This window comes from Macaca nemestrina, chromosome 8 (genome assembly GCF_043159975.1).
Source record: "Macaca nemestrina isolate mMacNem1 chromosome 8, mMacNem.hap1, whole genome shotgun sequence".
In the NCBI taxonomy this organism is placed as follows: Eukaryota; Metazoa; Chordata; class Mammalia; order Primates; family Cercopithecidae; genus Macaca; species Macaca nemestrina.
In genome coordinates, this window is record NC_092132.1 from 55,368,517 (window position 1) to 55,394,191 (window position 25,675).

At 36.4% G+C, this 25,675-nt stretch overlaps 1 protein-coding gene across 2 annotated transcripts in view; it reads left to right on the forward strand.

Annotated features, from left to right (window-relative positions):
• The window catches only part of LOC105497284 (nibrin), a 62,426-nt gene that overhangs the window by 8,846 nt on the left and 27,905 nt on the right, over window positions 1-25,675 (forward strand). For both annotated transcript variants that reach the window (XR_011606384.1, XM_011768293.2), the window contains exons 6-11: window positions 4,429-4,546; window positions 5,172-5,365; window positions 11,285-11,382; window positions 17,263-17,392; window positions 20,609-20,881; window positions 22,479-22,926. Coding sequence is in view for 1 of the 2 variants with exons in the window: in XM_011768293.2 (XP_011766595.2) it covers window positions 4,429-4,546; window positions 5,172-5,365; window positions 11,285-11,382; window positions 17,263-17,392; window positions 20,609-20,881; window positions 22,479-22,926 (1,261 nt within the window). In the remaining variant the exon portion in view is untranslated. The remainder of the gene's footprint in view (window positions 1-4,428; window positions 4,547-5,171; window positions 5,366-11,284; window positions 11,383-17,262; window positions 17,393-20,608; window positions 20,882-22,478; window positions 22,927-25,675) is intronic.

Genomic DNA, 25,675 nt, shown 5'->3' on the forward strand with positions numbered 1-25,675 from the left:
CTGATAAGTTTTCACTACTAGTGATATATTTTGTGGTCTTGGAGTTTTTAGAATTAGTTGTTGATTCCTCTTTTTGTTCAGATTGTCAGTTGTGTTTAACCTAGGGTTGTTTTTGATCAAGTTCAACATAATTTTTTTCTAGATTCAGTTTTTGATTGTATCAATGTACATGACGACTATGCAGCATCCCTACCATGAGATTGTTGAATAACTCCTAATTCGGTGTTAACTAGAACAGGTTATTTATTCTATTAGCCCATGTTTGATGATGGCAATTGATAATAAAATTTTTAAATGTATGTAGTTATTTGCCTTAATAGAGTCCTGTACCCATCTGGATCCATTTTGATGTGCTTGTTGAAAGCTCATTTGAGTACTCAGTTAACAGAAAAAAGATTTGATTTATAAACATTAACTAGTAGAAGGAATGGGTTATGAAAGGGATATGAAATAAATTGTGGTGACTCCATTGATTACGTAAGTACCTCTAATGTTCCAAAAAAGTATGACTGCTAGTCCTGGATTTAAATTAGGAGGCATACTATAATATTTTTTTCCAATAAAATGTACAGTCTTATTTAATACAGCTATGTGTACATCTTTGCACTGTTATCAAGAAACAGGATATGACAGTTATAACTTCATGTACACAAAATGATTTGCAATATCTCATTTTCCTTGACTGTCATCAAAGTAGCTGAAGTAGATGAAGTCATTTTTAGAAGAATACATTTAAAAGGAGTGTTCAATTTTGATAATCTGTGGTCTAATAGAGGAGATTGTCTAAATGTAAGGAGATTATCCCCTAGAAAGGAGGGGGAGTTGGCTTTTATTTGAGTTTTTACAGAGTCATGTTGTAGGATGGTGTATTAATTATTTCAAACAACAAGTATTGTTTTAGGGAGATACTCTTGAGAGGTGGAGTCCTCCATGGGTCCCTTGCATTTGTAAACAATTTGCTGAATAGGCCAAGAATGCAAGGCCTTGACTCTCCTTTACGCAGACCATTTCTCGAGGGTATGTTTGCAGTGAGAAACCTCGAGGGATGAAGGAATGTTTCCTTCCTGTGACAAAATGTAGGCTTGCTTATGGCCTGTTGTAATACTGGTGGTTTCCCAAGTTCAGTGTTCCTCTCTCCTGTAACACACACCACTGTATGTACCCCCTACGTCTTACCTGTGGCACCTGGTCAGAGAGGAGACCTGCAGCAAGCATACTGGGGCTCATGCTGCTTGCTTTGCTGTGACTCAGGAGTGTTTGTCTTCTGCCAGCATCCTTGAAACAGGAACAGGTTGATTTATCAGCTGGTAGTCAAATCTCAGACCCAAAAGACACATTGGCCTGAAATAATCTCATTAAATGAAAGTTTGACAGTTTAGGAAGCTTATAGAGGCCACCTTACATAGTTAATTTAAATCGAAGGCAAGAAATTTAGCTAGTATTAGTAATTTTTTTCAGGAGATAGAACCTCACATTTGCAAATTGTGGATGTCACTGTAGTCTAGCCTTTTCCAGATCACCAAAAAAATAAATAAATAAAGCCATATAGTAAATGGTTCTAAAAATTATGAACATGTGCTTGCAGGACTAATGAAATAAGCAGCTGTCCAGATATTGGACAAATAAATATGTGTGGCTTGGGATACAGTTTCTAGAGCCAGAATTATACATGGATTCAGAAAAATTCTGTATTTGCAAAATCTTGGTACAGAAGTGAAGATGATATACTGTAGGTTATATGAAATTTATTGAAGATCATGTAACGAATTTAAGTAGAAAAGGGAAAAAGCAAAATTTCTAGATACATTTTATAGAATGTATGATTCGTAATATGTACTAGTTACTATGTAATAAAACATAATTATTTGTAGCTCTTGAAGTTTCTATATAAATGAACCCAAAACATTTTAATTTTTTAATGATAGAAATTGGAGATCACTTTTTATTTGTAGTGTCATTATATTCAGTCAATATGCCTCTAGCCTAGGTCTCTGACAGGTTACTTTCCTATTTTCCAGTTTTTGTACTAGTTTATTAAATTACTAGAGTGTCAGAAATGCTTTAAAACTTCTAGAATGTAATGCTTCAGAAATACTGATTTTTTAATGATCTCTTCACATTCATCACTAATCTCTTCTTTCTCATTCTCATCATTACACTGGTAAAAAGAAAAAGGCTTATGTAGGTATTTGAAGTTCTAGAACACAGTGTTTTTTAATCACTGTATTAATTATGTATGAATGTATCTATCATATATCAGATATATGTATTACTAAGAATAATTCGTGTTGGTGTCATAGCCAGCATTTGGTTAGCTTCTAGATAATACAGTTTTGTATTTTTTTGTTCAAGATTGATCTTACCAAGTATTGGGGCTCAAATTTATCAGTGTTCTCAAACAAACCCAAAATATATTGTACAAGTTCTGGAATTTTAATACTCAAATTTATACTTGAGGGAATTGAAAGATGTTTATACTTTTTATTCACTTTTCAATTATTAGGTTGAATTTTTATTTATATTTTGTAATGTCAGGCAAGATAGACTTGAGGATATAATGATGAGCCAAAAAAAGTTACAGTTTCTGCCCTCATGGCACTTAGTGGAGGAGTCAGCTGTTAAAAGAATCACACTAATAAAGTTAGAACTCTGGTGGAGCTGTTAGAGAGGCCTAACAGGCTACCGTACACGTATGTTTAGGAACCTGGCTCAGACTTCATTGAACTAAGCTACAGTTAGCTGCTCCTTGGCTACTGTAAACTATTATCTATGGCATAATTAAGAATGACAGTGTGAATAATATAAAGCGGTAGATAATTTAAAAATCATTCAACTTTAGTGTTTTGGGAAAGCAGGAAGAATGTCACATCTACTCAGTCATAGTGTTGTAGTCGTATATGACTGTAACACATAGTCATATGTGTTAAACATTTACTTACTGTTTTTGTCTGTAACTGGCTCTGTAATCTGTCCTAGTGTTGTTACATTATTGTGTGGACTAACTGGTAAACTAGTTATTTGTATATAAGTAAAGTGTTAGTTAGGTTTTACACTAAAAAAGAAGTATAAATTATGGGGGAATATTTATTACGAGATAAGGGATAAAAAAGATTCAAAGAGATACTAAAATTGATCCTTTTTATGTGTCCGAATGTCTATTAACTTTCCAGTGCTCTTATTGTAGATTTAGTTTTTGTTAACAGTTAAAATAGTTTCCACTGTTCTCTGTATATTTTAAAAGTAAAATAAATAGAATTTTTAAGTTAGTTATTTAGAAAAACCAGAACTAACACAGTGGCCTGCATTCTGTCCTGCCAAGTGAGTCTGCTCTTGCCTGCAGATAACTCATTTGAGATTGCAGCTTCCGGAAATCATTACTTCAAAATAGACTTACAGCATCCATTGTAGTGAAATTAAAATACATGCATCAGTTATGAAAAAAATTTTAAAGTAATGTAACTGTTCAATCATAACTCAGCTTTCCTTTGTGAAACATGTATGTTTCCAAGGAGAAGTCCAGGGGAAAGATGTAAGGTAATTAGTTCTAAAATGCTGGATAGTGACTCTTAATGACTACAGTGTTTTTACCATGCTGGATGTTGATCTCTGCAGATAGTTAACTCTTGATTTGTGACTGATTGTCCAGGTTGTGAATTTCTCCCTCCCTACATTGTTCCCTTATCATCATCATCATGGGTTAGTAATTTTTACTGAAAGGAAGAGAGAGAAGTTGAAATGCTGGTCAATTATGAACAGCTGTAGCAAAAGATCTGATTATACAGGAAGTTGAAACTCTAGACTGATGAGAGGCTGTTGATATTTCTCCATTTTCTTATTTTCCTTTATTTTCATGGATGATTAAGATGTTCTTATAGCATTAAAGAGCTAAAATGTTATATTCTTTAGTCTTGTTTTGTAAATTTTATTTAAACTGAGTAAATAATGTAAGTTTAAAAATTTCCTGAACTTCTCCAAAGAGAACTCTAACAAAACACTCATAATAGATTGTGTTAATAGAATTGAAACATGAGCGTTTTAATAGATATTGGCTCCTAAGCAAACACAAGATGCTAATAGAGTTTGATCTTTATGGATGATGTTTCTCTCAACCTTTTGTAATTCAGTACCTTGTTTGAGTCATGTGTGTTTAATGTTCATATTGTTATGATTGTCTACCTTGGATTATTTATTTTGAGGTATTAATGATCAATTCTAGCTCTTTGTGTCACCTGCCACTGTATTTCTAGAAAAGGCAATTAGATGCTTTTTGTCATTTTGTCCCAGATAAAATTCTTACTTAGAAAAAAAAAATACTATAATGGTATTATGGAAATTATGCCTTTTGAGTGTCAGATAGTCACTCCATTTACAAATTTAATAGCAAACATAGTAGTATGTAATTAGAATATACTTTAATTATTTTTACAGTTTTTACCCACCTCTTGATGAACCGTCTATTGGAAGTAAAAATGTTGATCTGTCAGGACGACAGGAAAGAAAACAAATCTTCAAAGGGAAAACATTTATATTTTTGAGTGCCAAACAGGTAATTATGTTATAAGCTAAATTTTCCTAAAGAATACATTACAAACTAGAATACATTATTAACTCTTATCAATAGTTGTTAATGTATTTCATTTTGGGATTTTGTGTAAAAGTGTGAAGTAGAATAAAAAACTGCCTAGGCACCAGACTTGCCCAGTCAGTGATCATGGCTGTGATTACAGGGTTTCTTAAAATCTGTGATAACTGGCCTATTCATAACTACACAAGTGAGGAGGACAGGAAACTTAGTTTTAACTTCTTTAGTTAGTAAGCTAAACCTCTTTAGGTAGTAAGCTAACTAAAGAAATTCAATCTGTTGAATATGTTCTGTGTGCCAAAATGGGGTTTCAGAGAGTTTATGTTGTAGTGGAGAAATGCAGGTAAGCCCACAGTTACAGTGCTGTTAGGAAGTGTGATGAGGAACCACAGAGAGTGTAACAGTTCAGGGCTGCAGAGACCTGTTGAACTAGGGACTTTCTCAGAGTGGGAGCTGAAATTACCTACTCAAGAAGTAGCACCAAGTCTTCTTGAATTGTACTTCTATGTTTCCCAAATCAAATTCTTATAAGAATGTGTTCAAGACATTATTACATTTTACTTTTTAAAATGTTTCCTTCCATTTTTAGCATAAGAAATTGAGTTCTGCAGTTGTCTTTGGAGGTGGGGAAGCTAGGTTGATAACAGAAGAAAATGAAGAAGAACATAATTTCTTTTTGGCTCCGGAAACGTGTGTTGTTGATATAGGAATAACAAACTCACAGACCTTAATTCCTGACTCTCAGAAGAAATGGATTCAGTCAATAATGGATATGCTCCAAAGGTATAGAATTATTCTTTATTAGTAGAAAACTGCAAGTAGGAGATTTTATGTTTAACCTTTTTGGTTGCTTTTCACCTAACAACGTAAAAGTAGATACAATAATTTTTTTTTTAATTGTTTATTTATTTTGAGACGGAGTCTTGCTCTTCTCACCCAGGCTGGAGTACAGCAGCGCGATCTTGTCTCACTGCAACTTCCGCCTCCTGGGTTCAAGTGATTCTCCTACCTCAGTCTCCTGAGTAGCTGGGATTACAGGTGCCCGCCACCATGCACAGCTAATTTTTGTACTTTTGGTAAAGACAGGGTTTCGCTATGTTGGCCAGGCTGGTCTTGATCTCCTGACCTCGGGTGATCCACCTGCCTCGGCCTCCCAAAGTGCTGAGATTAGTGGTATGAGCTACCACACCTGGCCTAGTTTTTATTTTTTTTGATACAGGGTCTTACTCTGTTGTCCAGGCTGGAGTGCAGTGGCACAATCTTGGCTCACTGCAACCTCCGCCTTCTGGGTTCAAACGATCCTCTGCCTCAGCCACCCTAGTAGCGGGACTACTACAAGTGTGCACCACCACACCCAGCTAAGTTTTGTATTTTTAGTAGAGACGGGGTTTCGACATGTTGGCCAGACTGGTCTCAAACTCCTGTCCTCAGATGATCCACCCACCTTGGCCTCCCAAAGTGCTAGGATTACAGGCGTGAGCTACTGCACCCGGCTGATACAAGAATTAATAAAAGGTTTTATAGTGTAGTATACTTGAAAATTAATTGTGACTTGGTATATTAGATATAGAATATCTTTATTCATGACAGTTTTACTCAAAAATATTTTATGCTCTTTTGTTATTTTAATAGAATTTGTAGAGTTTACCTCTGTAAATTAACAAAGTAGTGTTAAGTTTTTTTACAGAATATGTTGCATTTGAGAAAGTTAAAACTCAAAGGTGAAAGGTTTTCTGCAGTTGCCTAGCGTTGAAATGTAGTTGCCCTTTGATGGTTATTACCCATTAGAAAGACATACAAACATTTTTCTCCTTATATAGGCTATTATGGGAAAGCAGAAAAAAAGGCAGATTGGTTGAAATGATGTTTGTAGTGTGGAGGGAGACTGTAAAAGAGCTAACTGAAGGATTTTCCTCAGACCTTAGTTTGTATTAATAGTCTTAGCGTTGTTGAAGCCAGTATGTATTATAGAAATACCAGGCTTGGCAGTCTTCTGACTAAATTGCTCTTCATGTAGCAAAAAGAAGGTGAGTCCTAAAGTGTTTATATGCCTGAAAAGTCCACAGCCAGCTTCTTACAAAAGATTCATTTTTCCTGTCCCAGGAATCCTTCTGACCATGGGGATTTTCTTTTTTTCTCTTACAGGCTTGCTGAAATAGAAAGTAAAATTTTAGTCATCTATCCTATAAATATTTTACTTAATTGAGATGTATTAACTACTGTAAAAAAGAAGATGTACTGTATAACAAAAATACTATCTTACTACTACAACACAAATTTACTGTAGTTCCATTGTGTTTTAGGCACTGGAAATATAATGAAAAACAAGATAGTCATGGTCCCTGCCATCACTGGAGCTTACTGTCTAGAGGGAGAGACACAGAAAGACAAGTAAACAAATCATTACACATGTATATAAAGGAAGCAGTAACCTGGCAGTGGGGAAGAAGCTTACTCTAAACAGAGAAGGCCTCTTTTAGACAATGTCTTACCTATGACCACTTTTTCAAAGAGCCAGACAAAGAATGTGCCAGGCAGAGCAACAGCAGTAATATATAATAATAATGAAAAAATTATCCTACATAGCAGGTCTTGGCCTAAGAATTTATGTATGTATAAACATTTAATCCTCAACCTATATTTTATTTACTGTTGTGGTCCTCACTGTGCAGATGAGGGAACTGAGGCAGAAGGGGGTTTGCATATAGCAGAGGCAGTGAGCACGGTCGCCAGGATGTGAGCCCAGGCAGTTGGATTCTGGAGTCCAGGCTCTTTACTTTCAGCATATATTGACCCTGAGGTTAAAAAAAAGTAACTGGAGTACCAGGTAGCTCAGACGCTGGTACCTTGATCATGAGGTGACACTTGGCTCCTGTTACGATATGGTTTTTTGGGTTTTTAGTGGGGGTGGGGGTCGAGACAGGGTTTCACTCCCTTGCCCCAGGATGGAGTGCAATGGTGTGATCTTGACTCACTGCAGCCTCCACCTCCCAGGCTCAAGCAATTCTCCTTCCTCAGCCTTCCAAGTAGCTGGGTCTACAGGTTGACGCCACCATGCTGCTGCTAATTTCTTTATTATGAGAGTGCGTTTTGCCATGTTGCCCAGGCTGGTCTCGAACTCCTGAGCTCAAGTCATCTGCCTGCCTCAGTCTCCCAAAGTGCTGGGATTATAGGTGTGAGCCACCGCACCTGGCCACAATACATTTTTTGGAGGGAGTGCAGTATTATATTTTGAGAAAGACTGTCACTTAAAATAATACCTGTTAACTTAGTTCAAGCCAATGAAGGAGCAATTATATGAAGCAGAATGTCCAGTAAAGCCAGCTATTGACCGAACTTCAACAGGGCAACGTTGGGATCGGTGATTGCCATGGCTGTATTGATTAGATGTCAGAAGTGAGTATAGGAAATCTGTGGTAAAGATTAAGTGTCTTCTGGAGAAGATTAGAAGTCCAGGGGAACAATACAACCCTAATTTTTGTTCTTGCTGAGGCCTTTTTCTGGTATCTCAGCTCAAATTTTGGTAACTCTTCCTGTTATTAATTTAATTATTTTCTCTTTATTATCTCCTCCTGCTTTTCCTTCTTTTCTGACCTGTTCGCCAGCCTTGCACAGAATTGGATGAATCATAATCCTTGGTCTGTGACACATGCTCATTATTGATCTGTGCATAATACACATTTATTTTGTTCACCAATTATTTATTTAGTTATTTTTCAGACAGTAAGTGTCTGAAAAAAATCTATCATCTAAAATACCAGCCAGATCTTTGAAAATAACTTACATGGTTACCCCTAGCCCAGTTTTCTCCTGTGTGAAATGACTGTCATCCGGAATCCAGTTAACAGTTGTGGATGGCCAGAGCCTAGTCAGCAGCTCAGGGTGCAAGGTGGGAACCACCCTTGGATAGGACACTATTCCATTGCAGAGCACACTGACACACCCACCCACAGTCACTCAGACTGGGACAATTTGTACACACCAGTTCACCTAATGTGCACATCTTTGGAATGTGGTAGTAAGGCAGAGTACACACAGAAAACCCACACAGACACTGGGGGAGAGTGCAAACTCCACACAGACAGCGGCCCTGGTTCGGAATCAGTTTTTTTTCTTGGCCGATGTTATAATGAAATGACACTGAATGAAATGACGTTGTTCAAGGACCTGCTATATAGTAAAAATCTTTTCTGTGTTAGTCAGTGCTTTAAAGATACCTATGTTTTTTACTAGTATTTCGATACCATCTTTTGTTTTTGACATTTGTTTTTAACTTATCTGGAATTCTGTTTTATACAAAAGTTACGTACATGCACTTCTGTGTTTTTGACTTTATTCTTTTTCGTTCATCAGTCTGCCTTTCTTTGTACCGATACCTCATTGTCTTAATTAGTACAACTTCCATGAAGTCCTCCTAGCTGGTAGAACAAGTCTTTTTTTGTTCTTCGGAAGCATCCTGGCTATTCTTGGCCCTTTATTTTTTCGTTTACATTTAGAATCATCTTTTGCTACAGTTTGTTTGGATTTTGATTAGGAAGTGCACTGAATCTACAAGTAAACTTGAGAATGAACAATTTATGTAAATTTTAATTATTTTTATCCTTGAATGTGGTATCTCCATTTATTTAGGTTTTCTTGAAATCTCTTAATAGAATTTTATACTTTGTGTATAGAGATCTTGAATATCTTACTGTATTTATTCCTAGCTAGTACATATTCTCTGGTATTATTATAAGTGAATATTGTCAGTTTAATTACTTTTTCTAGTTCACTACTGCTGTAAAGAAATTCAGCTGACATTCAGATATTCATCTTATATCCAGCCGTCTTGCCAGACTCCTCTTTTTTCCTAATAATTTATCTGTAGTCTTTTCTATAAATCATATCATCTATAAGGAATGTTTCCATCCTCCTTTCTAATCCTTATTTCTCTGATACCTCTTTTTTCTGTCTCTTTGTTTCATACCAACTGGGACCTCCAGAACAGTGTTGACTAGAAGTGGTGATAATGTCCACATTTATCTCACTGTTGACTTTAAAATAAATGCTTCCAGTGTTTCTCCATTAAGGGTGATGTAATTTCTGTAGAGCATTATTAAATATGTATTAAAACGTTTCTATTTTATGTAACCATTCTTCATAACTAATTCACATAGTATAATTTATAGTTGCAAAAGTTAGTAGAGTAATAAAATACCAGTTTTGAATTACCTGAATTATAGTTAGGTATATGTGATCACTCGATTATAAAGCTTTTTAAAATTTTATTTTTTTAGTCTAGTACTTTAATTGCACATGTAACCGAATCCTATTTAAGTAAGCTCAATACACACAAAAAGACACATTAAGCATTTGAAAAAGACCTTGCAAACTAACCATTTAAAATATCTTGACCAAGCAAGGTGGTTCACGCCTGTAACCCCAGCACTTTGGGAGGCTGAGAAAGGCGGATCACTTGAGACCAGGAGTTCGAGACCAGCCTGGCCAACATAGTGAAACCCCATCTCTACTAAAAATACAAAAATTAGCTGGGTGTGGTGGTGTGTACCTGTGGTCCTAGCAACTTGGGAAACCAAGGGCACAAGAATTGCCTGAATCTGGGAGGCAGAGGTTGCAGTGAGCCATGATTGTGCCACTGCACTCCAGCTTGGGCAAAAGAGCGAGACTGTATCTCAAAACAACAACAACAACAACAACAACAACTTTACAATGAGTATTAAAAGACATGTCGTAGTTCTTTGTTAAAATTTGAGGTGTTATTTTTATATGATATTAAATGGTGTATTTTTGTTTATATAAAAATCAGTCATTGACCTTACAGAACAACAAAAAATAGGTTCACTGTAAGATTCCTTTAATGTGAAGATACCTTAATACATGTAAATTTGGCAAAATGATTTGATTTACTATACTTAAAGTTGTAACACATGTATAGATATACGTTAGGTATAGTTCTATCTACTTCTCTCCATCCTTCCTCTCTCCCTTCTTTTTTTCTTCTCTTTGAAGTTTCATCTTAGGATCATAGTATCCATAGATTTGTTTGTAAAAGCCTGTTGTTATTTTTTTTTATTTTTTATTTTTTATTTTTTTTTGAGATGGAGTCTCATGCTGTCATCCAGACTGGAGTGCAGTGGCATGATCTCAGCTCACTGCAACCTCCACCTCACAAATTCAGGCGATTCTCTTGCCTCAGCCTTTCAGGTAGCTGGGATTACAAGTGTGCACCACTACACCCAGCTAATTTTTGTATTTTTAGTAGAGACGAGGTTTTACCGTGTTGGCCATGCTGATCTCAAACTCCTGACCTCAGGTGATCCACCCGCCTCAACCTCCCAAAGTGCTGGGATTACAGGTGTGAGCCACCATGCCTGGCCATAAAAGCCTGTTCTATTGTTTAATGTGGGTAGTACTGTTTTCTTTTTATTCCCAAAATTGTAGAATTGTACAGCTGGGAAGATCTATATTCTTTAGCCCCTTCTTTTACAGGTAAAGTTAATGGAGTTAATGAAAGATGGTAGACTCGTCAATGTAACAGTGCCCCAGCGAGTAAGCTATTATAGTACTCTGCATTTGAAATTTTGTCTATACCATAAAATTATTTGGGAGGAAAAAAAAAGAGGTTGCTTTATCTTGACATTGTCTTAATAAAAGTTGCTAGTTTTAATATATTATCATACTTCAACTATTTTATTCTAATAGGCAAGGTCTTAGACCTATTCCTGAAGCAGAAATTGGATTGGCGGTGATTTTCATGACTACAAAGAATTACTGTGATCCTCGGGGCCATCCCAGTACAGGTAATTAAAGCATGATTTTATTGATTCGTTAACAACTTTATTATGTAAATTGATAAGCTAAATATACGTTGCTTATATACTTGCTAGGGGTGAGCATATTCACCATATTTTAAAATTCATCCATTTATACTTTCATTTATTCATTCTGTAAATATTTCTGGCTACCATGTAGCAGACACTGTTATGAAGTGGTAAATAAAGTAAGATCCTTATTATTGTAAACTTTATGTTCTGAAGATCAGGATTTAGTAAACAAGCAAACAAACATACGTAATAAGTTCAGATCGAGCCAAATATAAAGACAGGTAAAACAAGGTGAGATATGTAATAGTGATGGTAGTAGGCTGTTTTAGATAGGTATTCAAGGAAAGTCTCAAGTGGTGACAATTGAGCTGTGTGTCCTGAATGATGAGAAAAGGCAGCTTTGTGAGGATCTGGGTGGTGGATAATTCCAGATAGAAGGAACAGATCACTCTTAGGTTTGGGTGGAGAATTCTAAGGGTCAGCAATGTAAGAGGAGATATGAGTAGAATGCTGTTGTGGAAATCTAGATGTGAAAGAGCCTGGTGCCTTGGACCAGCATGATAGTAGTAGAGATGCAGAAAAATGAACAGGTTCAGGATATATTTTAGAACTAGACCTGGTGGGACTTTCCTGTGGAGGAGTTAGAAACGACTCCTAGGTTCCTGGCGTAAGTAACTGGGTGGATGGTGGTGCCATTTACTGAGATGAAGAACGTGCGTTATAATAATCTCAGTGTTAATCACGAAAGCCAATGTATTCAGAGACAGTCACTATTTCCCCTTTATTATTTAAAACATGTTTCCATAGTTAAAAAAAAATTTTTAATAAGCTGTTGTAAAAATGGTTTCTTTATTTTCTTCTTGCTTTTTTACCTTGGAGATTTTTACATTTATTCTCTCTACTAACTTTTCTAATTTGCCTAACTCTCAGAGCATCCATTCTGTATTCCTATATAAAATTATTTGCTTCCTGGATTTGTTCTGTAGTTATTTCATCAGCAGCTATTGAACTTGGGCAAAAAGAGACAAGTTAGAGAACGGCACCACCGCATTGCACACTCCGAGGAGCACCATTCACTGTAGTCCATTGAATGGCCACTATGGAGTCAGTCTGTGTATCTCCTCATGCTCTGCAACCTTGGTTTAAACAAGTAAGGAATGTGCTAAGCTAAACTTTGGAAGGAGTTAGCTGTTAGGCCTAATGACCAGGAAGCTATTAGATATGTCGATCATTAGTAACCATGAGTAGTAATAATAACTGCTGCCTCTGGAGTGTGCAGAGACTAGACTAAGCACTTTACGTACATCATCAAACTTTAATCTGCAAAACAATCCTTATAAGATAGAGGGAAGGGCATCATCTACTTTTCGTAGATGAGGGAACTGACGGACAGAGAGGTTAGGAAATTAGCTGGAGGTCACATAGCAAGTAATTGGTTCAAACTGAGTCTTAAAGCTGTTGTGACATTATTACATTGCAGTGCAAATGGCTTATATTTTAATGTGTGACGTTTTGAGAAATGGTGGTGTAGGGATGATTGGGAGCTGGTGCAAAAGGATAGACATCTGATACAATTTGACAGGCTGTTTTTTTATTATTTGGATAAGAATGTTTATTCAAGTGCTATCTCTATCCTATCCCATTGAGTATACTAGATATGTTTGTGTCTGCACATAGGTAACCTTCAAATACACACAGTCCTAAGTGCTTGTGAAGTTTTAAATATATCCAAATAACTTATTTTGGTGGAATTGTGATATGATTAATATTTTCACCAAATTCCTAGAATTCATCCATAGAGTGAAAAGCTAAAGACCAACTCTTCAGACTCCTGGCAAGGGAACTTTTTAAATGTGGACGCCAAAGAGAGCCATATTCTTGGAGGAACTACTCCTTCCTTGTCTATTAGAAATATGCCCAACCTTTAGAACTGGCAGGTGCTGTACATATTATTTTGTTGATAGATTTCTGTTCTGTTACAGAAAAAAGACCAGTATCAGTAATTTTAGGCTTTAACTACAACAAACATGTAAAAATGGTGATTAGGTCTAAGTTAGTAGCTCCCCTTGTCTCAGCACCCATTTGGGGTCACTGTCCTGTGTTTCTGTTTAGCAAATCAATTCTCAACTAGATATTATGCTTCAGAAGCAATCTTTAATTCAAATGTACATTCTCCATGATTCAGAACATTCTGAAATGCATCGTAGACATCTGAGTTTTTTGGTTTGTTTTGATTTTTAAGCTCCTGTTTCCGATACAAACTCCAGAAACCACTAAATTAGAATAATCTTGGGAAGAAATGAACTAGAGAGGAGTCTTCTTTTATATAAAAAGAAGCAGCACTCAGACTGGAAACTTTGGTCATTTTTTATTCTTCTTTTTCCGTTTTATCACCAAGACCTGAAATTCTCACTCTACAGCTTCTACTCAAGAGGTCTGTGACTGTCCCCTTCTCACAGCCAGTGCCCTGTTTGAACCCTCTACATCCTTCTCTCTGGAGAGCTGATTGTATTAATAATTGCCCTAGTAATGGTCCTTACTCCAAACTCATCTCTACAGTTAATATTTCACTATGCCACTATTAAATTACCTTCTCTTTTCTGAAAAACGTTAACTAGCTCTTATTATCCACAGAATAAATCTCCAAGACCCTTTGTCTAGACTTCTGAGTCCCCAGTAGTTTAGCTGCAGCCTTCCTCCTCCCATCCTCACCTTTTTTACATAGCCTCTCTACAGAATACATGTGCCATATTTTTTATAGTTCCCACACTTCCTCACCTTGATCATAACGTTCCATTCCTAGAATGCTCAGTACTGCTCGTCAAAATCTGACTCATTCTACAAATGATTACCTCCTTCGTGAGGTTCTTCTAAATTGTTTTCCCTCCCAACTCCTCCAAGTCAGATTTAACTATTCTGTTTCTATGCTCAGTAGCTCTTTTGCATTCCAGCCGGAGTTTCTTCCTACTTTGGATATAACCAGTTGTTTGCACGCCTCTTTCAGCCACTAGATATATTGTAGGCTCTTACTAATTTGGAATCCCCTAACAGCAGCAAGCATGGTACTTGTTTGTAGTAGGTATAAATATTTTGCATAATTGAACTAAGCTATTGGTACACAAGATTATGTTTTCCAGTGTGGAGCAACAAAATTTTGTCACCCACTGTTGAAATTGTGTTTATAGATGAAAGGGACTTAGAGATCATCTAATCATTCTATTAAAAGATAAGGTATATCAAGGCTGAGAAAAGTTAAGGTCTATAACTACTTCATGGCCAAGCCAATTCTAAAATTTGATTTTCTGACTACCAGACTAGTACTTTTTTCTAATGTGTTATTTCATATAGAAACAGAGCCATGAAAGTGAATTAAAAAGTACACTGTAAGTAGTATTACTAGCACATTTTCGTAGGTAGGTTTATGTGGGTTCCAAGTCATAGTCCTCTGATACTAAAATAATTTTATAGCACAACCTCTTTGGGGGAAAAGAGTGAATGCGTCTCCCTTCTCTCTCCTCCTTCCTTTGTTTTTATATTCACTCTTTTGTTATTCAACAAATATTTATTGAACATTTGTTACATACTTGTGTTATGGCAAGCATTTGAAATAAAGAGGTGAATAGATGAGACCAAGTTCCTGCCTTTATGGTATTTTTAACAAGGAGAAAATTGTAAGTAATCTGTCAACAAACACCCGTTATTTTTGGGTCATCAGCTTATTATTATTTCATAAAGTCTCGCTCTGTCACCCAGGCTGGAGTACAGTGGCATGATCGTAACTCACTGCAGCCTTGAATTCCTGGGCGCAAGCAATCCTCCTGCCTCAGCCTCCTGAGTAGCTGGGACTATAGGTGTGCACCACCATGCCCAGCTAGTTTTTAATTTTTTTGTTGAAATGAAGTCTCACAATGTTGACCAGGCTGGTCTCTTTAACTCCTGGCCTCAAGCAGTCCTCCTGCCTCATCCTCCCAAAGTGCTGAGCAGCAGCGAGCCACCTTGCCAAGCCTATATTAAATTACTCAGTGATTATATAAACATTTATAATTGTTACTCTTTCCAAACTTATGTGCAAGTGAAAATGAATTCTAGAGATATGTGTCTTAAAGGAGATGCCGGTGAGCTTCTAGAGGTCACGTCGGGAAAGTGGCAGAAGTCATTTAAGTATCTGAATTTAGAATTAGTAATAAATATTTATTAAGCACATCCTATGTCACAAGGACCTAACGGAATAATTTAGCTTAGGTATTTAGTAAACATCAACTTAAAAATTTTTTCAGTTAACAGTTTAATCTGTAAACTTTTTTTATATCTACTCTATACCAAATATCACTCTAGGTACTGGTGATATAGAAATATGCAAGACTTAGTCCTTATTCTCAAGGATACACCAGTCTAACAAGGGAAAGTAGCAAGTAAACAAGTAAAGTGATGATAATGATAACAGCTAATGCTGACACAGTGCTTACTATGTTCCAAGCATTTTTCCAGGGGCTATTTAACCCTCCAAACAACTTTGTGAGGTGGGTGTTATAATTATTCTCGTTTTATAGATGAAGAAATGGAAGCATAAAGAAGTTAAGTGACTTGACACAGGTTAACCAGCTAGTCATAAGTGAATTTTGCTTATTGTTTTTTTGTTTTTTGAGATAGGGTCTTAGGCTGGAGTGCCATGGTGCAATCATGGCTCACTGCAGCCTTGACTTCCTGGGCTCAAGTGATCCTCCCACTTTAGCCTCCCAATTAGTTTGGACCGCAGGTGTGTGCCACCATGCCTGGCGAGTTTGTTTATTTTTTGTAGAGATGGGGTCTCCCGGTGTTGCCCAGGCTGGGCTCACACTCCTGGGCTCAAGTGATCCTCCTGCCTCAGCCTCCCAAAATGCTAGGATTACAGGCATGAAGCACTGCACCTGGCTTGAATTGTTAATAGAATGATGTGCATGGTGATATGGAAGCAGAATTGGAGAGCTCTTAATTCAGTGTGGGAGATTCAAAAAAAGTATTCCAGGCCGGGCGCGGTGGCTCATGCCTGTAATCCCAGCACTTTGGGAGGCTGAGGCAGTCGGATCACGAGGTCAAGAGATCGAGACCACCCTGGCCAACGTGGTGATACTAAAAATACAAAACACAAAAACAGCTGGGCAGGGTGGTGCACACCTGTAGTCCCAGCTACTCGGGAGGCTGAGGCAAGAAAATCGCTTGAACCTGGGAGGTAGAGGTTGCAGCGAGCGCCAAGATCACGCCACTGCACTCCAGGCTGGTGACAGAGCGAGACTCTTTCTATATAATAATAATAATAATAATGATAATAAACATTTAAAAAGTGTTAAGAAGAAAAAGTATTCCAGAAGGGTGGCACTTGAACTGGTAAATAAAAAGATGAGGTAATCATTATGGTTTTCTGGAGTAGCCAAAAGTTTATGTCTAAGATGGTTTTACATGATTTCTTTCAAATAATGTATTCCTTATGAAAATAAAACCCATTGATTCTGATTTGTATAGATGGTAGGGTGTGTATACTTTCTGTGGGGGAATAAATGTAATTTTTTGGCCCACTGACTTAAAAGATAATTTGAATTAGAATTTGCTTATTTTATTTTTCTTTCAGTTGATAATACTGTAGCACAAAGGGTCTGATGTAGCTTAAAAATGATTTGGTTTAGATAAGCCCGTCATAGATGCCAGCAGGCTGCTTATAGACTGTTTTGTGTTTGTTGGTGCCACTCATTGGAGAAAACCATGTGCAGTATTCCCTAGTTAATCCCCTCAGCATGGCATAGTCTAACAGTTTTAAGTGACCAGATGTTCATCTTGTATCTCGCAGTTGTGATTATTTCTTCCTATTTGTGTGATTTACAGGATTAAAGACAACAACTCCAGGACCAAGCCTTTCACAAGGCTTGTCAGTTGATGAAAAACTAATGCCAAGCGCCCCAGTGAACACTACAACATGCGTAGCTGACACAGAATCAGAGCAAGCAGATACATGGTAAAGCTTCTTTGTCACCAAACTATTGTTATTATTCTATCAATAAATTAATAGTGTATTCAGGAAGTAATACCTTTATCAGGTTGTCTCTTGAGAGAGAAAGCATGGGAGAGTGGGAGCCCCGGGAAAATGATATCTTAGGACAAGGGTCAGCAGGTTTTCTGTAAAGGAGCGGCGAGTAGTTATTTTCGGTTTTGAGGACTGTTGATCTCTGTCCCAGCTCCTCAATTCTGCCATTGTAGCATGAAAGTGGCCATAGATGATATGTGGTCTTTCTCAAGAGACAATACGTAGTCTCTTAAAGACAAGGATACTTTCCAAGAAATGCTTCCTTACACAATTTCGGCATTGTGTGAACATTTAACAGTGTGTTGACATAAACCTATGTTTATGTATATAGAGTACTATATGCCAGGCTATATAGTATAGATAGCCAGGGGTTCCTAATCTCTCAGCCTCAGTGTCAGTCCATGACCTGTTAAGAACCAGGCCACACAGCAGTAGGTGATAAGCGGGCAAGCTAGCAAAACTTCATCTTTATTTACAGCTGCTCGCCATTGCTCGCATTACTGCCTGAGCTCCACCTCCTGTCAGATCAGCGGCAGCATTAGATTCTCATCGGAGCGCAAACGCTATTGTGAGCTGTGCACGTGAGGGATCTAGGTTCTGATGATAATCTAATGGCTGATGATCTGTCACTGTCTCCCATCACCCTCAGATGGGACTGTCTAGTTGCAGGAAAACGAGCTTAAGGCTCGCACTGGTTCTACATTATGGTGAGTGGTATAATTAGTTCATTATATATTACAATATCATAATAATAGAAATAAAGTGCACAATAAATATGCTTGAATTATCCCGAAACTGTTTCCCTCCTCTCCCCACACCGGTAAACCCAGAACCTCACCAGGAAGCTGGTCCTGTTGCCAAAAAGGATGGGAACTGCTGGTATAGCCTATTTCTCCTAGGCTACACATGTATATGGCATGTTACTGTATTGATACTGTAGGCAATTGTAACACAATGGGAAGTATTTGTGTATTTAAACATAGAAAAGGTACAGAAAAAATATTGTATAAAAGATAAAAAATGGTATACCTGTGTAAGAAGACACCGTGAATGGAGCTTGTGGGACTGGAAGCTGTTCTGGGTAAGTCAGTGAGTGAGTGGTAAGTGAATGTGAAGGCCTAGGACATTACTATACATGATCGTTGCCTTATTAGCACTACATTTAGACTACACTAAATTTATATACAAAAAACCTTTCTTCAATAATAAATTAACCTTAGCTTACTGTAACTTGTACTCTGTAAACTTTAATAATACTTAGCTTAAAATACTTAAAATATTGTATAGCTGTGCAAAAATATTTTCTTCATATTATTCATTAAGCTTTTCTGTTTTCAAATTTTTATATTTTGTTTTACTTTTTAAACTTTTTTGTTAAAAACAAAGACATAAACATACATGTTAGCTTAGGCCTGCATGGGGTTAGGATCATCACAATCTCTGTCTTCCACCCCCACATCCTGTCCCACTGGAAGGTCTTCAGGGACACTAACATACATGGAGCCGTCATCTCCTATGATAACAATGTCTTCTGGAATCCCTCCTGAAGGGACTGCCTGAGACTGTTTTAAAGTTTTATATGTGTGTGTGTGTGTGTGTATATATATATATATAAAAGAAGGAGTGCATTCTAATGATAAAAAGTATAATATAGTAAATACATTAACCAGTAACATAGTCATTTGTTATCATTATCAAGTATTATGTATTGTACCTAATTGTATGTGCTACTGTGCTATACTTTTATATGATTGGCAACATAGGTTTGTTTACACCAACATCACCATAGACACTTAATGGGTTGCACTGTGCTGTCAGTAGGTGATAGCAGTTTTTTAGCTTCTTTATACTTATGGGACCAGCATCGTATGTTGCAGTCCATTGTTGACAGAAATATCATTATATGGTGTCGGTGACTGTAATTGAAAGTTTTGTGTTCTAATAACTGTGTTTATAAAAATAAGTGGCAGACCAGATTTGGCCTACAGGCTGTAGCTTGGCAACTCCTGTCTTAGGATAGTTTTTTTATTCCTTGCAAATGTACATAGATGACTGGAAAGAGTTGTTCAATTTATTTGTAACTGGTGAGATAAGTTTGAAATACATGTATTTGTATTGTATGATGTTGCCTATATTTGAATATCACTTGTAATTTTGAAGATACTTTATATGTGTCTATCTACCTATTTAAATAGTTAATAGTTGTCCATAAAGATAGTTTTTCTATGGTTCTTTATCTGAAGAGGGGTTTTATTTTGTTTTTTTGAATGGGAGGGGTTAGTGCTTTTATATTATTTGTTATTTTCTGTTTATAACAGTGTGTTTTTTTATTTTAAATATTACATAATGAAGTGTTCATATTAAGATACTTAAGATACCACTATATTAAACCATATTTATTTTAATTTTTGCTACACTCATATTGAGGCCAGATTTAACTTTTTCAAGAGAAATTGTTAAGGTTTTGGAAGTTGCTTGAATGACAGCCTGACCTTTTTTTTTTTTTTCCCTGTAAAATAAGAATAGCAATGGCAGTGTCTAATTTAACCATACTTTGTAAAAGTAAAAAGTATGTAAAAGTATACTCTGTGCATGTGTGTTTAAAATATTTTTCTGGTAATCTAGAGTTATGTTCTATTCTAGAGCCTGCCATCTGACTGAAATATAATCATATCAGTTCATTTACAGTGACCTGAATATCTTATATGTGATTTTATTCTGATTTTCCATTTTTAATAAAAAATACTATAATAATATAATAGTAAATAATAATGAAAGTACCATAATAATAGTGATTTTATGTGGGAATAATTAAAAATTTTTAAACAAAACAGAAATTGCCTAGGATTATTACCTAGTTTAACTTATAATAGGCTATCCTCAGTTGGTATTCTTTGTGTGTTTGTCAGTCGTCTATAGTAGAGCAACAATATGTGCTCTAGGGGGTGAAGAAGAATAAGGTATCATCCTTTGCCCAGGTAATAAAGGAATTGCTTTCCTGGGATGGTAAAATATATTCAGTGTATTTTTGTCTAAAAATTATCTTTTAAAATTATATTACATTAGAACTATTTAACGATCTTTGTTTCTATATTAAAGTTGCTGTAAACTAGATTGTTTACCTTGCATTCATTTCTTTTTCTACAGGGATTTGAGTGAAAGGCCGAAAGAAATCAAAGTCTCCAAAATGGAACAAAAAATCAGAATGCTTTCACAAGACACACCCACTATAAAGGAGTCCTGCAAAACAAGCTCCAATAATAATAGTATGATATCAAATACTTTAGCTAAGATGAGAATCCCAAACTATCAGCTTTCACCAACTAAATTGCCAAGTATAAATAAAAGTAAAGATAGGGCTTCTCAGCAGCAGCAGACCAACTCCATCAGAAACTACTTTCAGCCGTCTACCAAAAAAAGGTCTGTTTTTGATAACTTCTCTCATGTCTCTGGAAAAAAAATATGAAAGTTTTTTTATCCTGTTGTAGAATGGTATTGTCTTTAGTCTGTGCTGATTAAGTATGCTGCTTCTGCTGCAGCTTTTTGACCCCTTTCCCTCTCAGAAATGTCCCTCATCTCCTTCACTAGAGCCACTAGACAGATTCTCCTTTATCTCCTTCTATGCATATACTTACGTGTTGTTTTCCTTGCCGCAATTCTCTTCAATAAGAACTAAGCTCCCATCTCAGTTCTAAAATCACATTTCTGCTGGTTTTCCTTGAGAACCGCTCTCACTCCCTCTAATACCATATTCCATCAATTACTTTCTCAATTTCCATATTTTGAATATATTGATCATCCTAGATTTTTTTCTTCTGTTTTCAAAAGTTCAATCTCACCTTTATTTTTGAAAACCTTCTCTTGACCTGGTTTCTTCCTCTAGCTACTACTGCCTTTTGTCTTATACCGTCCCTGTTAAGCTTCTCAGAAAAGATGATGTTATTTCTCCCATTTCTGTATGAACTTTGGAGGACTTCTTTTCTTCCCCCTACTGCTCTTTATACTCTACCTTCAGGTTTTGAGACTTTATTACTGACAATCAACATATTTGGCCCTAACTTTTCCTTTAAGTTTTACTTCTTTTCCACAGGGGTTTCATGCTGTTTCCCCAGTAATAGACCTAAAAACTTTTTCTGTCCTCTCACCCAGTGTGATTTCTTTTTTTTTTAGTAAAATAGCTTACATTGTTACAATTTTTGACTCTTTGTCCTCTGGCTCCTGAAATCAGTGTTTTTGATTGTTATTTTCAGTGTCTATCAATCCCTCCATTTCCATCTATTGCCAGGTTCAAATTCTGACCACCTAAATTATTACAAAAACCTCTTGATTGGTTGGTTTGTCCGGTACCTTGGCATTAAATTAGTGTTAATAGAACATTGGGTTGACTATTCTAGTTCAACATGAATCCAATAAACTCCTGGAGAACAGAGTCCCAGGTCTTTGTGTCCTCTATGGGCTTAGTGCACTTTGCATAAAGTGTTTGGTATTTATTGAATGAATGATACAGTATTGTATAGGAAACTTTTAGTGATATATTCACATAGCATTTGCAGTATGCAGTCAGTACTGTATTGTAGATTTAGTCACTCCGACTTACTATCTTAAATCCGTCTCTCATTAACCCATCAGGTTATATTCCCAGGGTAATTTTCCCTGCCCACAACCTTACTACATTATAAAGTAAGCTGCTGTTTCCTGGCAACATGTTCTTTGTATTTTTATATTTTTCTACCTTTTCCTGTAATTATCAACTAATGCAACTTAAGCAGAGAAGATAGCGATCACCATACTGCTTTAGCCACAGGGTCCATCAGTTCTATCAAAACAGCAGAAATGTGAGTTCTGCACTGTTTTCAAAGGTCTATTTGTTGATTTCCAGTAATAGTGTTAATTAATAAAATCAAGAGTACATTGTGAACTAAATGGAGGGAGTGATGAATTTTGCCAAACTAAAAGATTACTTAGCTGTGTTCATTTTCTTGTTTTGTTTTCTTCTTTTTTTTTTTTTAAATCTAAGGGAAAGGGATGAAGAAAATCAAGAAATGTCTTCATGCAAATCAGCAAGAATAGAAATGTCTTGTTCTGTTTTAGAACAAACACAACCTGCTACACCCTCATTATGGCAAAATAAGGAGCAGCATCTATCTCAGAATGAGCCTGTGGACACAAACTCAGATGATAACTTATTTACAGATACAGATTTAAAATCCAGTGTGAAAAATTCTGCCAGTAAATCTCATGCTTCAGAAAAGCTAAGATCAAATAAAAAAAGAGAAATGGATGATGTGGCCATAGAAGATGAAGTATTGGAACAGTTATTCAAGGACACAAAACCAGAATTAGAAACTGGTGTGAAAGTTCAAAAACAAGAGGAAGATGTCAATATTAGAAAAAGGCCAAGGATGGATATAGAAACAAATGATACTTTCAGTGATGAAGCAGTACCAGAAAGTAGCAAAATATCTGTAAGTAACATTTTAAATGAGAGGTATAGTACATAGAAGCTTAGAATGTTAAAAGGTACTTTTGATTTTGTATTGACAGTATGAGCATCCATTAATGTTTTTAACACTCAGTACTATAGGAATTTGTAGGTTGATAAGGTGAGTGGTAAATGTTAAAAGTACAGTGATTCTTCAGTAGTGTAAAATAAATGACCACAAATTAAACTTTCATATAAGATTGTTTTAATAGATTTCCAAATTAGGCTGTACTATTATAAAAGACATTTGGCTGTGATGATAAGTGTAGGAGATGGTTCAGTATAAGAAACAGGCACAGAAAGATGAAGTTAGTAAAACTAAGTATCTACTCAATAAATTTTTAGGATATGACATCACTAGGAATTTGCATTTTCATTTAGGTTTTTTAATATCCTTGTCTATTTTCATGAATGTTGATAATTTGTCTTACCTATTTTGATCTATGAAAACACCTCAGATTATTTTCTTTTTTATATACATCAGTAAGTTGATCTGGCTATAGATTTGGTAGCTCTTTAGATGAGAGCACAGACCTGATGAAGTAAAATTTTAATATTCTGATCTCCAACATGGTTTCATTAGCTCCACTCATTCATGGCTGTGGTAATCCTCTCCTATAACACCTGCACAATAAGGATAGGAATAGGCGAAAGGATAGGATTAAGTGAATGGAAGTTATAGTTTATTAGCTAAGCAGTTGAGAACCTAGAGTTTATCAAGGACCTTATAAATCTATAACTACTCCTCAAAAAACAGAACGTTATGTCCTATTTGGCCTGTATATTGTTATCTTCATATAGGCAAGGGTATCCCCATTATTTGTTACTTCTTCTGAGTGATCCTAAATGCCCTTCTGTGGACCAGCTGCATTGGAGTCAGCTAGTAAGCTTTTTGAAAATATAGATTCCCGGGCCAGAGCCCCAGAGATTTTCATTCAGTATATCTGATTTTCCTTCCCAGGATAAGTTCCCTCATTGTGTTAGCTAAGAATTCCTTTGATATTTTTAAAAATTCTAAAATCAGTGGCTTCCATGAGATAGAATCTTTTTTCCCCTATAAAAGTAGCCTGGAAGTAGATTATCAGAGCTGCTTTCCATGGTATTAATTTACTAGGTGTCTGTCTTTCTGCTCTTTGAGAGGATACCTCCAGCCATCAAGTCTACTTTCCAGGGAGGAAGAATGTGATGATGAGGGGACAGGGTAAAGGCCTTTCCAGCTGAATTCTTACCTGTTTTCTAAGGAGCTTTCTCAGAAACCCAACTTAATAACTTTTGTTATTGGCCAGAATTGGATATAATTTAGCCACTCTCTATCCTCAGTCTAGAAGAGTCTGGAAATGTTTTAAACTTGGCACATTGCTGTCCCTGATAAAGAGTTGTATTTAAGGAACAAAGAGAGAATGAATGTTGAATTACCAGATTCCATTTTGCAGCCAGAGTGAGAACTTCGGAGACAGAGGGTTTTTATTTTTTTTTATTGTGAAGGATTTAAGACTACTTTCATTTCACAGAAGCACTAAGTGAAACAAGAGATTTATATATTCTATAAGTCACTTCTGTATCAATTTCTACTATGGTGGAGAGCTAGGTAAATTAGTTTAATGTGACATTTGTTGAAATACAAGACATTATTTGCTAAGTTTAATACATTTGCATATGTTTGTAAAGCTATCTTTATTCTGTTGCATTATGGATTTACATTATTACTTTAGTTCCAGACTGTTTCAGAATCTGTATTCAGTTACTTAATATTACAGGTAAGTGTTTAGAAAGTTAGGCACTTTTTACATTACTTTGGCCACAGCTTTGGAAATGCATTTCCCTTGCTGTGCTCTTTTCTCCTCTGATTTTCTCTGACATGTTCTTACTTTCTTCAGTCTTCTTGTCCTAGTACGTACTTTAATCTTTTTTTGTTTTTTGAGATGGGGTCTCGTTCTGTTGCCCAGACTGGAGTGCAGTGGCATGATCTCCGCTCACTGCAAGCTCCGCCTCCCGGGTTCATGCCATTCTCCTGTCTCAGCCTCCCTAGTAGCTGGGAGTACAGGTGCCCGCCACCACGCCTGGCTAATTTTTTGTATTTTTAGTAAAGACAGTATTTCACCATGTTAGCCAGGATGGTCTCAGTCTCCTGACCGTGATCCGCCCGCCTTGGCCTCCCAAAGTGACTTTAATCTTTTTTTAAGTAGCTCCCCCCACCCCCCTTTTTTTCCCTTAAATTCCATCCCAGATTAGTCCACTGCTACGGTGGCCACAAATCTGTCTGGAGATGGTTGTGGTTTTAGTTTGTAACAGCTCTCTTTGGCTCATCCTGGATGACTGCTAATGAATTTTCCTGAAGACCTATTTTCACTGCACATTCTCCCAGGGCTTATGTCACTCAGGGCACTGGGCGTTAGAGCACTGACGGGGAAACACAAGAACTGAGCACTGTACACTCTTGACATGGGAGCCATCAGACAGTCTTTCATAGACCAGAACTTTCATTTAATATGTAAGGTTTATATGAGGTATAATGATATCAGGAAATATAATTATTTTATTTTGCCCTGTGATCCTATAGCATAATTCCACTTTTCCTTTATTTTACTGTTTCAGAATTCGTGACATTCTAAATGAAAATTACAGTACAAAATATGTTGTAGTAGGCTTTTGGAGAGAGAATAGCAGTTTAATTGCAGTATCTGTGATTGAGATACAGTTGGCCGTCTGTATCCATGGGTCCCACATCCTCT